This window comes from Tenrec ecaudatus, chromosome 1, assembly GCF_050624435.1.
Source record: "Tenrec ecaudatus isolate mTenEca1 chromosome 1, mTenEca1.hap1, whole genome shotgun sequence".
NCBI lineage: Eukaryota > Metazoa > Chordata > Mammalia > Afrosoricida > Tenrecidae > Tenrec > Tenrec ecaudatus.
In genome coordinates, this window is record NC_134530.1 from 76,896,210 (window position 1) to 76,912,157 (window position 15,948).

At 39.7% G+C, this 15,948-nt stretch overlaps 1 protein-coding gene across 3 annotated transcripts in view; it reads left to right on the forward strand.

The window, feature by feature from the left end:
- Positions 1–15,948, forward strand: part of OSBPL9 (oxysterol binding protein like 9) — a 146,897-nt gene that overhangs the window by 45,809 nt on the left and 85,140 nt on the right. For all 3 annotated transcript variants that reach the window (XM_075555882.1, XM_075555885.1, XM_075555877.1), the window contains one exon: positions 6,726–6,804. In XM_075555882.1, coding sequence (XP_075411997.1) covers positions 6,726–6,804 — 79 coding nt within the window. The remainder of the gene's footprint in view (positions 1–6,725; positions 6,805–15,948) is intronic.

Below are 15,948 nucleotides of genomic sequence, written 5' to 3' on the forward strand. Positions count from 1 at the left end.
ATAAATCACTAGAAAAAGTGCAGTTTTATTTGTAGGTGAGAAGCTTTATTTCACAAAAGAGAATATTTAAATAACACAGTAAGCATGAAATGATACATTAATTTTCAGGGAAATTCAAATTAAAATCACTATGAGATACCACTACTTGCCTGCCAAGATGCCTGAAGTAAAATGTTAGTAAAGAACTAGAACAGTTGAAACTTTTGTGCACTGTGGTCAGACCCCTAGCTGCTTCCTAGGACAAAGGTGATGAGGAGGCTGCCTTCCCCTGTAACGATTTCTAGTCTTAGACACACAGAGTAGTTTTACTCTATCCTGTAGGGTTTCAAGGAGTCAGAACCAACTTGCTGGAAGAGGTTTCAGTGGATGCCAGTGTAATTGGCACACTCACTAAGGACAACTGTTCGATAGTGCTTGGTAAAGATGACCTATGCATACCTAGCAAGTTCACCGCTGTTTGTATCTAATAGAAATATATGTAAGATAGATGGATCAAAAGATATGATCAGGCTATTTTCATAGCAGCATTATCTTAATAATCTAAACCTGGAAACAACCTAAATGTCCATTTGTAATACAATGGATAAGTAAGTTGGTGTATCGATACCAAAGAATACTGTACATAGAAATGAAAATGAACAGATTATTACTATGGGCAACAACACGGTTGAATCTCACAAACACTATGTTGAGTGAAAGAAGCCAAGCACAAAAAAGAGTATGTGATATGAGTATTTGCATTAAGCATAATGACAAAAAAACAAACTTACTTGCAATGTTAGAGCCCATGCTAGTAGTTACTTCTTGGATGAAGTGCTAGGTTAAAGATTAGAAAGAATTGCAGGGAGATTTTCTGTGCATTTAGCTGTATACCTATGATTGTATGCTTAAAATGAGAGAGTATATGTAAAATGTAATAGTTATTTGTTATGGCCAAGTTATCTATGATATGGTGCACTGCTAGCAGCGTGGGTTAAGCTTTGAGCTGTAATCACAAGGTCATTGGTTTAAACCTAGCAGCTGCTCTGAGGGAGAAAAGTGAGGCTAACTACTCATGTAAAGATTTCCAGTCTTGGGACCCATTGGGGCTGTTCTACTCTGTTCAGTGTGTCATAATTGGCTGAGTTCTCTGTGATAGCAGAGCCTAGGACAGTGTTGCTCAGTAGAACTTTCTGTGGTGATGAAAATGTTCTTTATCTGTGGTTTCCAGTAAACTAGTCACTTGAAATAGGACTAGTGTGACTAAAGAACTGAGTTTTAAATTTTACTTAGTTGAAATTCTAACATGTCTGTATAGCTCGTAGTTGTTGAGTTGAACAGTACAAATTTGTAGTATTGCCATGAGAAATGCGTGACTGGAGTTGAAGAAATTAAGAAACTGGAAGGCCAGCGTGTCAGATGAATTATGCATATATACCTTGAAGAACCCTCAGTTTATGTCAAGACCCAGTTGGCATGGAACACCATTAAGTTTTAAATTCCTCAAAGAAGCCTTTGAGTAGGAAGGGGCACAGACCAGAATGAAATATTGTTTCCCATATAGGTTGTGAAGGACATGGAGATTGAAATGTTTCTGAAGTCCAGCTTGTTAATAAAGAGTCATTCAGGGTTTTAAACAGGAAAACAGATCAAATATTCGTGTATTAGGAAGGCCATGTGGTAACTCTATGGGTTAGGGAGAATATGCCTAATTGAGAACTTGATAGTAACTGAGTCGAAAATGTCAGCGTTGTACTGATTGTGAACAGAGACGCAGCAGGAAGGTATTGGGGTCACTGCCCGCATTTACAATTAGGGAAATTGAGAAGCAATCAGGCTCTTTAAAGAGCTGGAGAACACTAGAGAAGGGGCGTGTTTGTGGGAGCCCATGAGTTTGCTTTTCATCCAGGTATCTATCTAGGAAACAGAGAAGGCAAGGGTGAGCGCTCATGTTTCTAGTTTATGTAATTGGAATGTGTTATTACCATAACCAGTATAAGAGACCACAAACAAAGGAACACGGTTTGTTGCAGAGAGGAATTAATTCCTTTTCAGGTGTGTTGAATTTGAATAGCCATCAACGCTTTAGAGACAGTGGATGGTGCGTACCGTTAATGTACTTAGGAAGATTGAAGGTGAGAGCCCCTGCTGAGGCACCTGGAAGAAAGACCTGGTAATCTTTTCCCCCCAAATTGAAAACCTTTTGAAACACAGTTCTATTGACACATCTGAGTCAGAGTTCATCCAACGGCAAGAGCTGATTGGGTGGTGAGACATCCACACGGAGTTGAGTACTCCTGTGAGGACTGGAACGCAGGAGGAATTAATTTTGGAATCATTAACAGTATGAATCGGGAATCCTCAATCTGTTGTGATCCTTCTGAGGGTCCATGACCAGGCTTCCTGGGTCTGCCATCCTCCTTGTTTATAAAGCAGTGTGGGCGTGTTTTTTTCTGCAGAAAGGATTTTTTGTTGTTGTTGTTAGAGTCTTCGGGTCTGTAAAAGTAAAAACTATGGATACCAAAGTAGTTGAGGCCAACTGAGGATTGAAAGCAGCCAGGAATTTAATGAGAAGACAAGTTAAGGACAAACCAAAGGATGAGAGGAGAATGAGAACCTGTTCAGGAGCCCAAGAAGGAATGGTCGGAGCTGAGAGGGACCAGACAGAGCGCCGGGAAAGTAAGACCAGGAGAAGGCTTGGGGAAGAAATAGCAGCTGCAGATGCCTGAGGGAATGGCTGAAGTGCTGGTGGGACACTTGTGTGAGAGCAGTTTGCTGCAGTGTTGAACGCAGCCGGATTGCAGGAGTGGATGAAAGGTTAGGATATTGACCTTGAGCTGGGCCAGTTTTCAAAAAGCGCTTGTGAAAACAGCTGGAGGGAGAGATGGCGACTAAAGAGAGCCATGAGGTTTTGCTTTGGCAGGGAATTGTGCTGAAGGAGGTAAGGATGTACAAGAGGGACATTATGTAGTGGTTATTTTTTCAGGGTGTCAAAGGATTGTTGAGGCTGAGTATAAATGGGGCCTCTGTGAGATGGAAAAGAAGCATGGTGGTAGTGGCAATGGAAAGATTTTTTTGTCGATGATGGAGTTGGGTGAAAGTTTTCTGATCAACAATAGCTAAGTATTTTGTTTTGCAACATTAGTTACAGAGCCCCCCAGTGTAATAGCATCCTTCCATGCTTCCTCCCTGGTCCCCTATTCATCCGTACTTCCTGCCTGCTTCCTGCCTGCTTGAGCTTGTTTGGGGGCAAATGCTGTGGAGCATTTGAGGCCATTTGGTCTCATATGGTTAATTGTTCTAAAGAGCATGTTTCTCCTGAGTGATATTTTTCACTTCCCAGGCCTGTCTATTGTTTGGTTTCAAAGTGGTCCTTGGAGGTGGCTCTAGTTCTAGGTTTGAGGAGTGTTTAAGGGCCACAGTCAATAAGTCTGTTTTTTTTTAATATGGTTTTTGTTCTACATTTTCCCCATCTGCCCTGGACATTACATGGTCTCTATGAGGTAGCCAGGAACCACCTAGTTCTTCTGGCCTTGTTGCATAAGCTTTGGATTGGTTATTTTCTTGAGCCCGATTTTCTTCACTCCTCAATTCTGCATAGGAAAGATTCTTAGCTGCACCTGAGATGACTTCTCACTAGTTTTTAAGACCCCAGTCCCTTCCTTACCACAGTAGGATGTAGGACATCGTCTTCGTAAACAGCGTTACATTATTTGACATAGTTGTTTCCCCAAGACTATGATCCTAAGCCCCATGCAGGTTCTGAATAGTCTTGACAGCCACCATGAAGGAATTTTGGCTTTATCTAAGTGTTCATAGAGTGTTAATGAAGATTCTAAACATCTCGGTCTCCTGTAAGAGTCTGTGCTTTGGAACTGCTACCTTAGCAATAGCAAGGGCCACAGACTAGAAGGGGGCTAGACTGAAGGCAGACCGATGGTGGTATTAAGTGAGAAGTGAGGAGAGGCCGCACTAGGGCAGTAGCAGTGAGGATGAAGAAGAGTTCGTGAACTTGATAAAGTAATTCAGAGGTGTCATGAGCACACTTGTGGTAATGGAGTGAGAGAGGACACGCATAGAACTTAGAACTTTCTATCTGTTGACTAAGTAAGTAAAACCCACTGCAATCACATTGACTCCATTTCATAGTAACGCTGTTAAGGTTTCCAAGGTTGTAAATTTATACACGAGCATATATCTTCAGCAGTTTTCCACAAAGTGGCTGGTGGATTTGAATCCCTGACCCTGCAGTTAGCCATCCACTGCTTATCTACTACTGTCACCAAGTCTCCTTGACGAGAGAACTTATCTTAGGACATTTAGGGGTCGAGTGAGTTACAAATCTATTGAGACATCATTCACATACTACACAGTTAGCCCATTAAAGGGTTTAATTGGATAGTGTTAGTATACTCAGAATTGTGCAAGCATCACCACAATCTTAGAACGTTTCATGACTGCTTAAAGAAAATATTAGCAGCCTTTCTGCATTTCACCCAGTGTTGGCTCCCAGCCCTGTTGTTGTTAGATGCTGTCAAGGTGGTTCCAATTCAGCGACCTCACGAAACTGCTGCTACTGCATCCTCACGGTTGTCACTTCCTTGTTGCAGCCACTGTACCAGTCCAGCTCATTGAGGGTCTCCCCCCCCCCCCCTTTTTTTGCTGACTTTCTATTTTACCAAGCATGACGGACTTTTCCAGGGACGGGTCTCTCCTGACATGTACCAGATATGTGAGATGAAGTCTCATCATCCTCTTTTCTAAGACGCATTCTGGCTGTACTTCCCCTATGGGCTTGCCTCGTCAGGACATTTAATAGCTATGGAGTGACACCGTATGGCATCCTTTGTGCCACACTTCTCTCATAGAGTGCAGTGTTTCTAAGGTTCATCTCTGTGAAGTTCACTTTTTCCTAACATGCTTCTTTGCTTGTCTGTCTTTGGCACTGGAATGGAGTACCTGGAGGGCAGGGATGATCGTTCCATAGTCTAGAGTTTTATCCAGCATGATGCTTTGGTATTTAGCTGTGAACCTTTAGATATTTTGTATATCATAAGCTAGTAGGTTAATTCATTTAACTATAATAATGAAGTTATCTGTTCCCCATGCATGTATTGGGTGTCATGGAATAGGGAGGCAGCTTGCCAAGGGTGATCGGCTCCTAGTTCTGCCATTGACTCTTGTGTGACCCCCCAGTCAATCATAATACTCTCTGGGAACACTTTTCTTCCAATGGAGGCACAAATTCCAAACTAATCTGAATTGAAGAATAACTAAGATAATTCACACTGATAGGATCTGGGGGTCACCCAGGCAGCCTCTGTGAAAACGGACGGACTGTTTGGGCTCCATTGCCGAGTCTTCCTGGACTAGGAATAACAGCAGCAGTGGCATGAAGTCCATGTGACGCACAGCAGTCCCACGGGGCAGAGTGGACTGCCAGTGGGTTTCCGAGGGTGGAGAAGCGGAATGCCCCATCTTGCTCTCACAGAGCCCCGAGCAGGGTCAAACTGCTGACCTTACAGTTAGCAGCCCAGCACGCCACCCACACTGCCATCAGGACTCCTTGGAACAGGAAGAGTCCTCTAACTTTTTTTCCACAGGGTTGGGCATTTTTGACCCCTCGAGTCTTTTCACCCCCCCTATTTTTAAGGTCTTTGGTATGTGGCATATGACTTGTCTTGTCACCAACCTTGGACACTTGTCCTATTCCTTGTTTGCTAGGCTGCTGTGCTTAAGGCACTTATTCTTTACCCTCACCAGGATTCTGCGTAGCTTCCTATCTTCCTTCTTGATTTACACTGTCTTAATAGGGTACATGTTGTTGAATATGAGGGGAAAAAAGGTTTAAAATCTACCCTATCAACAAGGTCAGCAGTTTAAACCCTCCCACCACTTTGAGGGAAAAACGAGGCTTTCTGCTCCCGAAAAGATGTACAGCCTGAAACCCAAAAGTTAACAGTCCTGTTCTGCCCTATCGGTCACTATGAGCTGGAATCAGCTCGCTGGCAGTAAGGGTTTGGTTTTGAGAGTCATCTTCCCCAAACAAACAATTTGTATGTGTGGTTCAGCAATCCCTTGTGCCCCCTGAGAGTTGTTCATGTTTTTATTTTTAAAATATATTGAGTGTACATTTGGGGACCGTGTGTCAAGATAAATAAAATAACACTTGGCTTCTAAGACCCTATAGCACTTCGTGGGAGGAAACAAACATATATATAAACATACCAATGACAGTGTAGTATGGAAGCTACAGGAGTGGAGGGATGTTTGAGTGGTGATGGGAGCACTGGAAGATGTGATTGGGGGAGTGTTTTAAAGCCAGTGTCCCCTGGCATTTCTGCCCTGAAGGCATGACATAGAAGCAGTCCAGTGAAGAGCACCTGCCTCCTTTGAGCCTCACAACAATGGAGTGAGGGGCAGGTTCTGAGCCGTGTGCTAGAGAGCAGTCTAAACAGAGAAAGGCTTAGTGGCTGCCTCTCACATTCCAGATTCACCTTGTGTGTGTCCTCAGCCCCCATCCCCCCCTCACGCCCACTGCTTACATGCGGAGTACCATGGTGCTCTGTGATCCCCTCCCTGTTAATTCTTCCTCCTCAAACAAAACTAGAGTCTCTGACTCCCCTTTACTACGTCTAGCCGGCTTCCAGTGTCTTGGGTGCATTGAACATTCCAGGGCTGTAGCAGTAGTGAAAATTGCTGATGTCATTGTTTGCCTTATTGGGATTTTGCTCTTTGTTTCACAGGGAGCTGTGATTGGTATAGACGATGAGGACGACAGCACCTTCACAATAACTGTTGATCAGAAAACCTTCCATTTCCAGGGTGAGCTGAACGGAAAGCTTTTTTTTCTTCTTCTGTTCATAGCCCCAACTGCTTCTGTCCTTCTCTTGTGGGTTGTTTGTGGATTACTTGAATGCTTTTGCACCAGATCCTGCATGAACGAGTGCACAGGAACATTCTGGATGAAGTGGTACTGCAGGTTAGGCAGGGATTTGTATCCGTCTGCAGTGGATACAGATCTATTTTGAAACGACTGTGGATGTGACTGCAATTGGAGATTAAAAATTTAAAGGATAAAAATCAGTAAAGGGAGAGTAATGGGCTGCTGCTGCTGCTGGCTTATGTTTACAGAAGGTTGCTGATCTTCTTTATTGAGGAGTCTGTGTCTGTACTGCATGAAGAGTAAGACTGATTGAGAAGGTTGCAGTATTTGCGTAAACTTGAAGTAGAAATTCAATTGAAGCTAGTGGCAACCTTTAGTTTAAAGGTCTTGCTTTGCTTCAAGAACTGCAAGTTTGCATTCATTTCACCTGCATTTCTGTGTCTTGTCTGCCAGTCGTCATTTCTCTGCTGTTATCCATTTGTAGAGTTAACACCACCAATGCCATCTGTCACTGCTGTGTTTCGGCATTGCATGCTATGGTTCACCGGTAGAAAGGGTAAGGTTCTGTCTGATCATTCTCATTTAATCTTGCTTTGAGAACTCGAAACCAGGGACTAAAACCCCATTTTATTGCTCCTTTTCTCATGTACTTCTCTTCTAGTACCAGTGCCTGCTAGCTTTAGTACCAATGTTTTTTTAATTTGCTTATTTAGAAAAAACTATTTTATATATTCAAAGCAGTCCAGAAAAAAAAAACTTAGAAATGAGAAGGTTTGGAGGGGTTTTACTTTCTTTGAAGTAGAAATGAAGTGATAGATGCTATGTATTCAAAAAAAAACAAAAAACCAACAACCCAAAAAACACTAAGTAAATGATGCTGCTTAATTTTAGCTTTGAAATGTTTTTGGTTAGAAAGTGCTATGCCAGGTTTTCAGGCAACTATTATCTTTCTGTGCTAGCACAGTATATTATAGTTATTTTCTTTATTGTCTGTGCTTAAATTGATATAGAAATGAAAAGGACAGCTTTTATGTAATAAAAATTAGTGAGAGCTGCAGTATTTTTTCCTTAACATTTATGCTGAATTTATTTAGAGCTGCTTAAATAGTGATGCTGCCCCCAAATTTTCATTCCATTTAAACTTCATAAAGTATTTCTAATCCTTTTGTGAAACCTTAAGTTCCTTATTTTGATGACCGATATGTAGTGCTGCTTCTATTCCCACCCACTGGGACTCTCCTTGAACGAAGGGGAGCACTTTAACGTGTTCAAATAAGAGCTGCTGGATGCAGGTGAGGGCTGCAATATGAATCCTCTCCTCTGCAGTTACTAAGGAGACACCTCCGTTGGACTCCAAGAGCTGCATTGTTTGCTTCTTTAAAGAAGAGACTCAGACCTATAGAGCAGGACACCTTTCCCTTCTGATTTACTGTTAAATAGCTCATATTAAACTTACTTCCCCTTTGACGCTACTTTATTTATGTGGCTTGCAGGTAAAGTGAGCAATTCCTGTAAGCAATACTTTTCAATGGTAAGGATAAACAAGAGTTATGCAAATTAAAAAAAAATTAAATCTGAGACTGCCAGGCTGTTGTTTTTCTATTGTCATAGTTATGGGCCACTCGGGAGACATGAGGTTATCTGCCTTTTGCAAAGGACCCAAAAAGACTGCATCTAATTTTTGATAATCATAAGGGTTATTTCACTTTCTTCAGCCCTTACTTTAAAAAAAACTATGCAAATGTAAAAAGTTCTCAGTGATAGTGGATCTTATTTCCTTGATTAGAATTGAAGACAGTTTGCCTGATATATTACATTCTTTTAAATGTGTTAAAAGTTTTTATTAATATGCCATCATTTTTGAAAGCAAATATCAGTTATTACATCTATAAAACAAATTCCTTTTACTGTCAGTAATGTTAAAGGGAAAGCTAGAATTTGTTCAGTTACATTAATTTATTCATTTACATCTATTTTGGATATTATTTTAAGCTCTAGGGATACAGTGGTCAAAAAACAAGTAAAATTTCTTTCCCGCGTAGCCTACCCATTATGGTACAGGAGAATGCCAATAAATAGGAAAATTAGTAAAATATAAGTAAATTAGAAAATTATATGTGCTGAGAAGGGGGAAAAGCAGGAAAGGAGAAAATTAAGTAGAAGTAAGGCCAAAGTGGGGTGCTGAAATTTTAGATAAGGTGGACAGGCTCATTGGGACGGTGCCTTTAAGTCAGAGACCCGCAGGAAATGAGGGACCGACCACGTGGCTATGTTGGGAGAGAAGGAAGGATTGCGTCATCTAAGCCAGAGGGGCCAGTAAGTGCAAAGGGAGCACGCAGTAGTGGAAGAACAGCGCTGGTTGGAGTGCAGCTAGCCGTCAGGGACAGAGCCTTATAAATCACAATGAGGACATTGACTTTATCTGAGAGGAGAAGCCACTAGAGGGTTCTGAGCAGAGACGTGACATGATGTGATTTATGCTTTTAACCCGGTCACCCTGGCCACTGTGCTGAGTGTACAAGGCAGGGCAAGCAAGGCCAGAGGCAGGGAAACTAGTCAGGAAACTAGTATTGAAATCCAGAAGGAAGATGCTGTTCAACATTGTTGGAGCGCTCACTGCTGCGTCAGTGAGTGTTGGAAGGTAGTGTGTATCTATCCCACTTTATTGAGGTATAGTTACCATATAATTAAATGTAAGTATTATATAGTTCTATGAGTTTTGCCATTTATTTACTCATGTAGGTGTCCCCCACAATCAAAATAGAAAACTTTTAATTTTTTCCTTTCTGTCACCCTCAAAGATTCCTTTATGCTCATTTCAACCAATCCCCACTCCTGCTCCCAGGCCCAGGCAACCACTGATTGAATTTCCATGTACTATTTTGAAATATTCATCCATATCATTGCATCTATTTGTGGTTACTTCCCTTTTCTTTTGCTAAGTAATAGTCCACTGAAAGATGGTGTATCTGTTTTGAAGCTAGTTGAAGCATGTGACAGAAAGGTCTAAGACTGATAGCAGGAATTTATAGAGTATGAGCAACATTAATTAGATGGGCAAGACAGACTTCAAGAGGAACTGCTTGGTGGGGGTGGGGTGGGGGTAAGGGGAGGGAGCTTGGAACCAGGAACTTAGTTTTGACATATATATTAACCAAGTTTTAGATGTTTATCAAATATCCAAATGGAGATGTCAAGTAGGCAGCTGAACCCTGGAGTTCCAGGAAATCTGAGCTGGGGAAGTAATTGGGGGCGGCATTGGCATATGCTTGGTATTTCCAGCCGGGAGACTTAGCGAGTGATGGTCATCCAGCAGAGATGTAAGTATGGAGTCCTGGGGCCCTCCCGCATTTGTTTAGAAAGCAGAAAGGTGATGCAGGGCCATCAAGATAAAAAAACAACCACAAAGGAAGAGGAACCCAGGGAAAGCCAAGTGTTTCTAGAGGAGAGAGGGATTAGCAAGTGTCCCAAATGCTGCTGGCAGAGGACTGAGGAGCAATCACAGGATTTAACAAAGGAACTCACTAATAAGCTTAAGAGGGGTAATTTTAAAACAGTGCAATTTTAAGAGGCGTTCCTAAGTGGCTCCAATAGTCAAGCTCTCTACTAATTTAACAAAAGCTTGCCAGTTTGAACCCACATAGAGGCAGGCATCTCCGGGAACAGGCCTAGAGATTATTTCTAATGTCACAACCCTCTACACACAGGGGTTTGCTGGAAGCTGGAATGAACTCCATGGCAACCACCAACAGTGTAATTTTAAGATAGTATAGATAGGGCTGTCATGTTCTATTGTCAAGGGAAGGTAAGGGACAAAACAGCTGGAGAGAGTTGCAGAAGGAACTCAGATTGTGTTTTAAGGGTGAGTGTGTGTGTGCGCGCGCAGGTGCGCGCTGTTGGTGGGGGCTCAGTAATGAGGAAAATTGGTGATGCGGGAGAGTAGGAGGAGAACTGTAGGATCTATGACCTTGAGAAGGCAACTTAGAGTAGAGGAGAGAACATAAGGCACAGCTAAGGCATTTCCCTTTGCTAGGATCCTGGGCCTTTCATCCATAGGAACAAGAAGTGTATGGAAAGGTCTATAGGTAGGTGATTGCCTATCACCCTTTTACCCAGTATGGTTTGCCCTACAGGGCTTGGGTCTTATTGTGTCTAACTGGTAATGCCTATAGAAATGGTGTTTTTACCTTAAGCAAACCTGGTATGTGAAACAACCTGAGTTTTTTGAAAGATGAAAATTAAGAACATGTATGTAATTATTTAATAAGATAATCCTTCACTTCCAAAGACTTTTCTGAGGGCATACTTTAAGCAGTATGTTCATCAAAATAATTTCCAGTGTGGAATTTTGTTTGCATATTTAGTTGAACATACTCAAAACACAAGTCTTGTAAGGCAAAATAACAAGCTAACAGGGAAAATGTTTACATGTACTTTCAGGAAGTACTTAGTGGAAGTCATCTGTCGTCAGTCTGAGACTTTTTCAACTCAGTTCATTAGAGTTCTTTCATCTATTAAAATGCACACTTTCTAGAAATCAGTTCAGTGTTTGATGTTATGGTGAAAGAAAGTATGTAAATCAGAAAAGTTCTGTTGAACAGTGTAGTAGTATAAGGTAACTAGTGCATTAACATCAATCAACAGAACTTTTCTGTCTTGGTTGAAAAATGACCTCAGCATTATAATTTCTAAACTGATTCCATTCTCTCTCTCTCTTTTAACTTTTAAACTTTTTATTGTGATTTGGCTGAAAGTTTACAGAGAGAAATTCATGTTTCGATTCATAACATTGGTTTCAACCCCTACAGTTTAACAGCGGTCTTCCTATTTCTTCTCTGTGTTGACTGTTTTCATCTGTGATCTCTTACAGTTGATTTTCCTAAGGAATGTGTAGCTCCTTATTGCTGTTGACCTTACAGGCCTGTCATTTGGCTGGAAGTTGGACTATGGGGGAGAGTTCAGTTTCAAGCATGAGGGATATCTCACAGCTCTAGTCCTGGGGATATTTTACAAGCAGAAGATGAGGAAGCCTGGTTTTTTTTATTGAGTTGTGTTCCACATCCCCTTCCCCGCCACCTCCCTACTTTATCCAGGATCTGTTGGTTTTGAGTTATCATCAGTAGTAGCTGGTTCTTCTAGCTCAGGGTTGAGGAGGCTGGGGTGCACATTATCCTTTTGTCTTTTGGATTCATTGTTTCCTTGCCTCTTTAATTTTCCTTGTGGTCCATTTGTCTTCTGTACTCCTGGTTTCTTGGCCTCTTTGCTTTTTCCTTTCTCCACACACTGACCAGTAATTGTGCCTCAGCTGGCCCCTCACAAGCTTCCATGATCCCATTCACTACTCACCACAATAGGATGTCGAACATTGTCTTTGTGGGCTATGTTAGGCCACATCGTTGACTGGGGTGTTTCCCAAGAGTATAACCGTGAGCCTCTAAGCCCAGGGACTCAGTCCTTCAGAGTGTTTGCTTATAGTTCATATGCTTTCATAACTTTGCCCCTTGTATGCTCTACTGTATTTGTGGATGTATTAGCAGCACATATAAATGCATATACACAAATGTTGTCTGTCAGATCTCTGTATATTTGTGGATGTAAATCCCATTCCGTTTTCTCCCCTTGTTCTATATGTGCCTATGTATCCATGTGTTAGTACTGTTAGTACTATGTATCCATGCATCCACTATGTATCCATGTATCCACTGTGTATCCATGTGTTAGTATTGTTATTGCATATATTGCATACTCGTGCAATAGTACTTACCTTTGTTGCTTTTAACTCTTAAGCTCCTCCCAGTGTTTCCTTTGCTTGATCATTTTCCACTCACCTCCCCCTTTTTATATATTGCCTTTCCCTTCACCCAAGTTAATATATGCCTAACCTCTAGTTACCTCTCTCCCTCTTCACCCCTGGTAATCTTTGACAAATTATTCTTTCTGTGTGTAAACCTTTTCTTGATTTTTTACAATCGTGGTCTCATACAATATGTGCCCCTTTTCAATTGACTAATCTTATTCAGTATAATATCCTACATGTTCATCCATGTTATGAGGTGTTTCACCAATCTGTCATTGTTCTTTAATGTTGCGTAATATTAGTGTATGAGCCGGTCTGTTTATCCTTTCTAGATGCTGGGCATCTAGACGGCTTCTGTCTTTTTGCTGCTGTGGTTAGTGCTGCAGTGAACATGGCCTGCATATTTCCCTTTGTGTTGTGGATTTTCTTTCTTTGGGATACATAGCAAGTATTGCTGGGTCATATGGTATGTCTGTTTCCAAGTTTTAAAGAAATGCCATACCATTTTCCATAGTGGCTGCACCATTTTGTAGTCCCACCAGCCATCTATAAGGTTTCCTGTCTCATAACATCCTTTTAATCATCCATGGTTTCTGTTTGTTTTTTTTTAATTTTGCTATTAATACTGGTTTGAAATAACTTCTTATTGTTTTGAGTTGCATCTCTCTAATGGCTAATGACTGTGGGCATTTCCTCATGTATTTTTTGGCCGCATGAATATCATTTTTGGTGAACGTCTGTTCATGTCATCTGCCCATTTTCAAATAGTTTTATTTTGTTTTTGAGGTGTTGAAGTTTTCTATGAATTTTAGGAATTTTCTGGTATGTTATTGCCAAATGCTTTTTTCTCAGCCTTTAAGTTCTCTTTTTACTTTTGATGTACATAGATATTTAATTTATAGAAGGTCTCAGTCTAGTTTGTCTCTTGCTTGTGTGGATTCTAAAACATGTTTGATAGTGTATTTATACCATATATTAGAGCATATTAAGATCAACAGATAAAAAATAGAAGGCAAACTCTGAGGCCCTAATAAATGGCATAAATTAGGACCTCCTAAAAATTAAGTGTATGTATGCATCAAAACACTTAAGAAAGTAAGAGAAACATACAAAAAATAGAAGGGCATATTATACATGTATCTATTATTACATTTTAGGAAGTCTTAACATTGTGAAAATGTCAAAACAACCCGAAATAATGTATAGATATAAGGCAATCCAAATCCCGAGTCCAATATTATTCTTCAGAGGTGGAAACACTAATTGCCAACTTTATATGAAGAACAAAACAGTTTGATATTGGTATAATGACAAACACATAGACTAATAGAACCATTTATCTCTCCATCTACAAAACTAACTCTAGATTAATTAAAGACCAAATGTAATAATAGCTAAATTGATCTTATATCATGTTTCTGCAAATGGATATTCAGTTTTGCTAGCCACATTTGTTAAAGGGACTCTCTCCATTTAATGGATTTTGGCCATTTATCAAAGGCCTGCTGTTCATAAGTATATGGTCTGGCTCTTTGGGTCTAAATTTTGTTCTGTTACTCGTTGTGTCTGCCATTGCACCAAAAGTAGGCTGTTTTAATTACTGTGACTGTGATTTTGACATCAGGTAGAATTGAAGCCTATTTTGTTCTTCATATAAAGTTGGTGACTTGGGATTTTTATTTATTTATGTTGTTTTAGTAACCTGTTCTATTACTTCTTTTTTGATTAAGTCTATTCAAATTATCTACTTCAAGACTGTTAGTTTTGGTAGGCAGTGTGTTTCTAGAAATTGTTCTGTGTCTTCTAGGTTTTCAAATCTTTGGAGTACAATTCTCCTTAGTATTCTGGTATTATCCTTTATATCTCAGTTGGATCTATGGTATTGTCACCTCTTGCATTTGTTACTTGTATTGTTTGCATCTTTTCCTTTTTAAAACCAAACTTGCCAGTGATTGTTAATTTTAAAATCCTTTCAAAAAACCAATTCCTGCTATTACTGATTTGTTCTCTTGTTTTATTTATTGGTTCTTTCTTTTTGGTGTATGCATATATTGGTATAAATTATTTACTGGCACAGTTTTTCTGTGTCCCAGAAATTTTATGTTTTCCTTCTCACTTGATTCAAGGAGTTATTTATTTTTTATTACAGACTAAATGAATGTTATTTAGTTTCCATGTCTTTGATTTTTTCCCCCCACTTGATCTTTCCATTGTTGACTTCTAAATTTATAGTATTGTGATCCGAGAAGGTGTTTTGTAATATTTTTGTGTTTTAACTTTTACGTAGACTTGCTTTTTGACCTAACATATGGTCTGTTTTGTAGAATGTTCAAGGTATAGTGGAAATAAATGAACATTATGCTCTTGATGAGTGGAATGTTACGTATCTGTCTATGAAGTCAAGTTAATTATTTGTGCTGCTCAGATTGTATATTTGTTGAGTTCTGTCTAATTATTCCGTCTTTCATGGAAAGTGGGGTCTGATGAGTTTTTGAGTCATTTATCTTAGACCTGTGTCTGAAGTTGTAGAATTAATATTATAAAATTTCACCACCAACAAAAAAGTGGTATATTAGTTTCCTCTGATTCATTAACATAATTAAAAATAGTTGGGAACTGCCAGAAATTCAAGCCAAATTCAGAAGAGGATGTGGAATGAGAGGTATCTTTACTATTATCACATGGATCTTGACTGAAAAGAGAGAATATCAGAAAGATATTTACTTGTATTTTATTGACTACACAGAGGCATTCTCCTATGTAGATTATAACCAATTAATGGATAACTTTGTAGCGAATGGAAATTCCAGAACACTTGATTGTGCTCATGTAGAACCTGTACTTAGAACAAGAAGTGGTCATTTTAATAGAACAAAGGAATATGAATACTTCATAGTTTAAAATCAGGAAGGATATGTGCCAGGATTATATCCTTTCACCATATTTATTGAAACTATATATGCTAAGCACATAATCCAAGAAATTGGACTATAGGAACAAGAACACAATTAGAGGATTAGAGGAAAACTCATTAACAACCTGTGGACATCAGAAAAATCACAATTAACTGTTGAGACTTTGAAAGCCATTTTATGTGTGAAATATAATTTAACAAATTCTTGTGAAAAATGTCATGACCTTTTTTAAACAATGACATCAATCTACTAAAAATTCACTCAAATGAGAAATATGCCAAAGAATAAAATACTATACATAATTTTAATGTATTATATTTTAAAATTATACTTATGTTGAAATTTAAAAATACTGTTTTTGCATTCTATGA